The 7,026-nt window shown below is 49.1% G+C and overlaps 1 protein-coding gene across 2 annotated transcripts; it reads left to right on the plus strand.

The window, feature by feature from the left end:
• Positions 1–1,186: 1,186 nt before the first annotated feature.
• GPR6 (G protein-coupled receptor 6) lies at positions 1,187–3,674 on the plus strand. Of its 2 annotated transcripts, none has more exons than XM_032165281.2 (2): positions 1,187–1,343; positions 1,941–3,674. In XM_032165281.2, exon 2 carries the CDS (start codon positions 1,959–1,961, stop codon positions 3,045–3,047), a length of 1,089 nt encoding a protein of 362 aa, XP_032021172.1. In that variant the 5' UTR covers positions 1,187–1,343; positions 1,941–1,958; the 3' UTR covers positions 3,048–3,674. The 2 variants fall into 2 exon arrangements, with proteins under 2 accessions (XP_032021172.1, XP_058286406.1); XM_058430423.1 differs by lacking the exon at positions 1,187–1,343 and adding an exon at positions 1,628–1,648 and having other exon boundaries at positions 1,941–3,126.
• The last annotated feature ends 3,352 nt before the right edge of the window (positions 3,675–7,026 follow it).

Here is a 7,026-nt window from a genome sequence, read left to right on the forward strand (position 1 = left end):
TAATTTGTTTTATAGGGTACCAATTAACAGGGCAAAGTCTGAAGCCAAGAAAGTAAATCACATTTTGCTGTTTTCCTTTTCTCTAGCAAGATGCAGACCTGGTCTTTAATTAAAGTGCAAGTTCCAAGGGCACTATCAGCTACCGAAATTGGGAAACATGGGCCAAAAAGATCACAGTGAAACCTGCTGTGTAGAGTTCAAAAAAGATAATGGGAAAGAGAGGAATTGCACAGGCAACCTCCAAAAGAAGAGATTGTTTTCCTCAGATGTCCCCATCTTATCCATCTTTTATCTGCTCCCCATAACTCAGAATTTCTTCCCTGACTCTACTCAACTGAGCATGTACCACAAACATCCTTTTTAAAAATTGGATTTCAGGCCTGGTGAGGTGGCTCATACCTGTAATAACAGCACTTTGGGAGGCCGAGGCGGGTGGATCACACGAGGTCAGGAGTTCGAGACCAGCCTGACCAACATGGCGAACCCCATCTCTACAAAAATTAGCTGGGTGTGGTGGCGCACATCTGTAATTCCAGCTACTCGGGAGGCTGAGGCAAGAGAATCGCTAGAACCCAGGAGGCAGAGGTTGCAGTGGGCCGAGATTGGGCCACTACACTCCAGCCTGGGCGACAGAGTGAGACTCTGTCTCAATAAATACATAAATAAAATTTTTAAAAAAGTGAATTTCTTTTCCCAGATAATTCCTGTTTCGGGAGCGGCATTTTTTTTTTTAAAGGTAGCTACTTTCCTATCAAACACTCCTGTCCCAACCTCCCCCTTCTCCGGGGCTTCTTTTTTGACCTGGTCTCTCAGTGATCTTTGACGCTGGGCTTTGCTGCCCGGCAGGTGCCACTCATCCTTCACCCCTCCCCTCCCAGCTCACCCACTTCGCCGCCTGGTCTCAGGGTCTTCTTCACTCCTTTCTCCCTCTCCTTGTCTCTCTCCCATCCCATTCCTGGAAGTTCTGGACTGGAGGTGGCTGCTCTGGCTTCTCCTCCCTCCTAGAACCCTCAGATAGTGTTGGGGGCAGGGGGAGTGCGGCGGGGAGGGCACAGGATGGGCTGGCGAGGAGAGTGAGTGCTGGGCTCGCACCGGGAGCCGGGAGCCTGACGTCACCACGCCCTGCCTGTCAATCTCCAGCGCGCGCCGCTCGCAGCCGCCTTTTCTGCCACCAACTGTGTCTCTCACTCGCGGCGCCGGCACAGCGACAGGCGCCCCACGCTTGCCTCCTCCCCGGCCCGGCCGCCTCCTGCAGGCAGCTGCTCTGTCCGCGCGGGGAGCTCAGCCCGGCGCTCCGCCTCGGCGCCCATGACCAGCGACTTCCAGAAGTCCTGACGCCCCAGGTGAGTGGCCGAGTTCCCCAGGGAAGTTTGAGGATGTGGGGAGAGGAGGGGAGAACGATAGCCAGGGGACAGGTCTTTCCAGAAGAGGAGAAATGGAGCCAACCTTGACTCCGACCCTCCGCTGCCCCCATACACACAGGGGTCTCTGGGCTCCAGGGCGCTCCAGGCTTCGCAATGGCAGAAACTTCGCTTTCAGCACCGCGGACAGCGTCTCCGCTGCCCAGCTCCAAGGGGATGTTCTGGTCGCGCCGCCACAACCCGGGCGGGACTCTCCCAGGCTGACACTCCTAGCTTGGTGCACTCGGGTGCGTGTGCAAATACATGCACCCTTGGAGAATTGATCCTTGTGCATGTAGGTGCATGTTGTCCTGGTGTATATCTGCAAAAACTCAGAAGTCCGCGTGGGCATTTCACTCACTCACTCAACAGGTGTTTATTTTGGGTTCGCACTTAACTCATGATTCCCCGATTTGCTCTGGGGTCCCAGGGTGGGGTGGGCAACTCAAGTGGGGCAATGCGAGAGGAGGCTCTTCGCGTGGGGAAGTTTCCCCGCAGCCTGAAGTGTACACCTGACGCCTGCACTCCCTCCCTATGCAGGGTGCAAATCCGGCCGCGATGAACGCGAGCGCCGCCTCGCTCAATGACTCCCAGGTGGTGGTAGTGGCGGCCGAAGGAGCGGCGGCGGCGGCCACAGCAGCAGGGGGGCCGGACACTGGCGAATGGGGACCCCCTGCTGCAGCGGCTCTGGGAGCCGGCGGCGGAGCTAATGGGTCTCTGGAGCTGTCCTCGCAGCTGTCGGCTGGGCCACCGGGACTCCTGCTGCCAGCGGTGAATCCGTGGGACGTGCTCCTGTGCGTGTCGGGGACAGTGATCGCTGGAGAAAATGCGCTGGTGGTGGCGCTCATCGCGTCCACCCCGGCGCTGCGCACGCCCATGTTCGTGCTGGTGGGCAGCCTGGCCACCGCCGACCTGTTGGCGGGCTGTGGCCTCATCTTGCACTTTGTGTTCCAGTACGTGGTGCCCTCGGAGACTGTGAGTCTGCTCACGGTGGGCTTCCTCGTGGCCTCCTTCGCCGCCTCTGTCAGCAGCCTGCTGGCCATTACGGTGGATCGCTACCTGTCCCTATATAACGCGCTCACCTATTACTCGCGCCGGACCCTGTTGGGCGTGCACCTCCTGCTTGCCGCCACCTGGACCGTGTCCCTAGGCCTGGGGCTGCTGCCCGTGCTGGGCTGGAACTGCCTGGCAGAGCGCGCCGCCTGCAGCGTGGTGCGCCCGCTGGCGCGCAGCCACGTGGCGCTACTCTCCGCCGCCTTCTTCATAGTCTTCGGCATCATGCTGCACCTGTACGTGCGCATCTGCCAGGTGGTCTGGCGCCACGCGCACCAGATCGCGCTGCAGCAGCACTGCCTGGCGCCACCCCACCTCGCCGCCACCAGAAAGGGTGTGGGTACACTGGCTGTGGTGCTGGGCACTTTCGGCGCCAGCTGGCTGCCCTTCGCCATCTATTGCGTGGTGGGCAGCCATGAGGACCCGGCGGTCTACACTTACGCCACCCTGCTGCCCGCCACCTACAACTCCATGATCAATCCCATCATCTATGCCTTCCGCAACCAGGAGATCCAGCGCGCCCTGTGGCTCCTGCTCTGTGGCTGTTTCCAGTCCAAAGTGCCCTTTCGTTCCAGGTCCCCCAGCGAGGTCTGAAGGGCTCGCTCCGTGTCCTCTCACCAACACCACACCCCAACAAGCCAGCCTTTGGTAAGCTCGGTGCCTGCTGACGAACTCTAAGATCCCAATGGTGTGAGTCTGACTTTGGAAAGAAAAAGGGACTAAAGAGAAATGCAACAAACTTACAAGGACAAAGAGGCTTGTTGGCACTTTATATATACAGTGTATACATGTGTACATATATATACAAATATTTGTATCTTCTGGAGGTGTTCAGGATGTGGAGCTTCCTATTCTGTGAAAAACCAAGAAAAAGATATGGTTGTATACTCAAATTGTACATCACATTTGTCAAACGAAGACATTCCAATACTGCTTAATTATAGCACTTTATTTTTAGCTGCTGAACTGCCAAAACAGTGTTGCCATTTTCAAGGGCAGGGAAAAGGGAGTAAAAGGTGTATTTTTGTTGTATGTGATAGAATATTTTGCTGCACATGCATCAACAAATTACAACATATTTTGTACACGAATAAACCCATTACAAGAATGTAATTTGGGGTATGTGGCTGACTATAGAATTACCATTAGAGAGCTGAATTATAAGTGTATGAGTGTCTTTCTTTCCTTTCTTTCTTCCTTTCTTTTTTCTTGCTTGCTTGCTTGCTTTCTCTTGCTATCTTTCTTTCTCTTTCGTTTGTTCGAGTTAGAGTCTCATTCTGTCGCCCAGGCCTGAATGCAGTGGCACAATCATAGCTCAGTGCAGCCTTGAACTCCTGGGCCCAAGAAATCCTGCTTTAGCATCCCTAGTAGCTGGGACTACAGGCATGCCACAGCACGCAGCTTACTTTATTTATTTTTTTAAGTTTTTAAAATTTCTATAGTTTTGAGGGTACAGGTGCCTTTTTTGGTTACATAGATGAGTTCTTTAGTAGTGAATTCTGAGATTTTAGTTCACCTGTCACCTGAGCAGTGTACACTGTATCTGATATGTAATATTTTATCCCTCACCTCCCTCCCAACCTCTCCCCACTGCAAGTCCCCACAGTCCATTATATCACTCGGTATGGTTTTCTCTCCTCATAGCTTAGCTCCCACTTATAAGGGAGATCATATGGTATTTGATTTTTCATTCTTGAGTTACTTCACTTAGAATAATGGCCTCCAGCTTCATCCAGGTTGCTGCAAAAGACATTATTTCACTCCTTTTTATGGCTGAGTAGTATTCCATAGTGTATCTCTATCTATATATATCTATATAGATATATAGATATATATAATCTTTTCTTTATCCAGTCTTTGGTTGAAGGGCATGTAGGTTGGTTCCGTATCCTTGCAATTACGAGTTTATTATGTAGCATCATTCTCCTGAGAAAACCTTAATGTAAAAAAATCATATGCATTTGCACATTGTTCATAAACTTTCACTGAAATACCAAATTTATATCATTGTGGTTGGGGAGGGAGGGTGCAGGAAGGGAGCAATATATTCATGTGGCAGTATTCACAGGACAACAAAAGGTTACTGGTGTTATCTGTGCAATTTAGTCTACTCCCTTGGTTACTGGGTTTGGAAAACAAGTATCCGAGGATATCCGAAAACATATCTTCCTCTCATTCCCTGTGCACTTGTGAATCCTGAAACCACAACTTTCAGTTGTAATTTTTCCAGTATGGCAAGAATTTTAAATGTTTAAAATTCACGTTGACTTAATACATTGTTGCTGGCCAGATCTTGTAGTAAAATGCACAGTCTTGTAAAATGAATAAATTCTTCCAAGACAGAATTCCAAGATATATACCTCCAACCTCATGAGGTACACAAAACTATATCCAGTATCCTCTCTTGAGGTACCCTCATCTTCAAGAGAGGGCACTAAAATCCTTAAGCACTAAACATTCCCATTCCACTGATAGGTGTGAGTCATGATGATTCTCATCCTTCCCTTCTTACAGGATGATGTGAGGATAAATCAGAGAACACATGAGGGCATGTTCTGAACCCTCTGTGAATTAACATACACACCAGCACAAGTCATTACTAGTCTTATGCCTTAGGAAAATACACACAAGCAAATTTATTGAGTTCCTGCTATCCTACTACAATTGAGTTCCTAGACACAATTCCACGGATTGGAATATGGAAGTGAAAAAAAAAAAACAGGCAAGAAGTCTCGAACTCCATAGTGCTACCTTCTACTGGGGAAGATGGCCTACAAGCAAACAAACAAATATATAATATCATGTTAGGATAAATGCTAACAAAGAAAATAAAGGAGGATGAGGAATGCAGTGCTCCAGTTAGGGCGGCCAGAGAAGATCTCTCTGAGGAGATAACAACTGAGCTTAGTGAAGGGAGAATGAGACACATGAGCATGCAAGGGAAGAGCTTTCCAGACAGAGGAAGCAGCAAGTGAGAAGGCTTCCAGGTGGGAGCATGGCCTTCAAGCTCAAGGAACAGCAAGGAGATCAACATGGCTAGACAGGCTGAACAAGGAGAAGAGAGGCATGCAGTTAACTTGGAGGACCTGGGATGTGATCATCTCAAACCTCACAGGCCACTATAGGGACCTGGGCTTTGACGCTGAGTGATATGAAAGTGACATGATATGATTTATATTTTTTTAAAAAATCACTCTAGCTATCCTGTTGAAAATAGTCTCTAGGAGAGTCAGAGTGAGAGCAGGAGATAGGGGTTTATACACATAATCCCCATAAGAAACGACAGTGGCTTGGAGCACAATGGCAGTGGTGGAGATGGTGAGAAGTAGTAGGTTCTAGAAATGTGTTGAAGGATAGATGGGAGGTGGGGCATGAAAGGAAAAAGTTCAGAATTCATCAAATGAGTGAATGCAGGGGTCTTTGGTGAGCAAAAACTGAGGGTTGGGGGGGGGGGTGTACATTGGGAAGTGTGATGATTAATTTTATGTGTCAACTTGGCCAGACAATAGGGAGCCTAGATATTTGGCCAAACACATTTTGATCATTTGAAGGCCTGAATAGAACAAAAATATTGGCCTCCCCCAAGCAAGAAAGAAGTCTTCAGTGGGGGTTTCCCCTGGACTCCACTTGCAACATTGGCTCTTCCTGCTTCTATGGAAGATGGTCTTGAGACGGGAACTACAGCATCAACTTCCCTGGGTTGTCAGCCTCCTGGCCCACCTTGCAGATTTTGGACCTGCCAGCCTCCATAATCATTGAACAATTCCTTAGAATAAATGTCTTCATGTGCACATATGTGCACACACACACACAGAGACACATCCGATGGGTAGGATGTATCTATGTACGTATTGGTCCTGTTTCTCTGAAGAATGCTGACTAATACAGGAAGGGTGGCAAATTTAAAAAGTTAGTTTTAAATACCCAGAGAGCGCACGTGTGAATTTATTCATTTATTTATTTCACAAACACTCCTATAGCACTTACTATATGCCAGACACTGCTCTAAACCCTTTACAAATATTAGCTTATTTAATCACCACCTTTATTTAATTCCAAACTGGTTAGGTCTCAGCAGGAGACAAATGGCACACTCAAACCAGGTGACTGAGGAGAGTTTAATGAGGAGACTATTTATAAAAGTGTGAGCATAGTTAAGGGAAATCAACAAGGAATGGTGAAACGCCCCCAGAGCTGGCACCAGCAGGGCTGTGAGAAGGGGAAAGAAGAGAGAGCAATTACTGGAACCAGGAGAGAGGGCTTTAGGTCTTGGCTGTCCAGCAGGAGCTATGGCCTTCAACAGTGGAACCTATGGCTTGACAGGGAGAGATCTGGGAGAATAAATTACTCTCTTCCCTCCGTCCCACCTCTTGGTGGAGGCTTCCATTAACTAAACTCAGTCAGAAGCCAGACAGCAAGACAACTCTTTGGAGCAGGCCACACAGATCAGCTTCCTGGGGCACTGAGCAGATAGAGAAGGTTGAGAAGTGGACCTGCTGGTGCAAAGAGAGAATATCCAGCACAAACGCTGTGAGCTCAGTACTTTGTTGCTCCACTTTTTAGCTAAGGAAAT

Source organism: Hylobates moloch, unplaced genomic scaffold (genome assembly GCF_009828535.3).
Source record: "Hylobates moloch isolate HMO894 unplaced genomic scaffold, HMol_V3 SCAFFOLD_2, whole genome shotgun sequence".
Taxonomy (NCBI): domain Eukaryota; kingdom Metazoa; phylum Chordata; class Mammalia; order Primates; family Hylobatidae; genus Hylobates; species Hylobates moloch.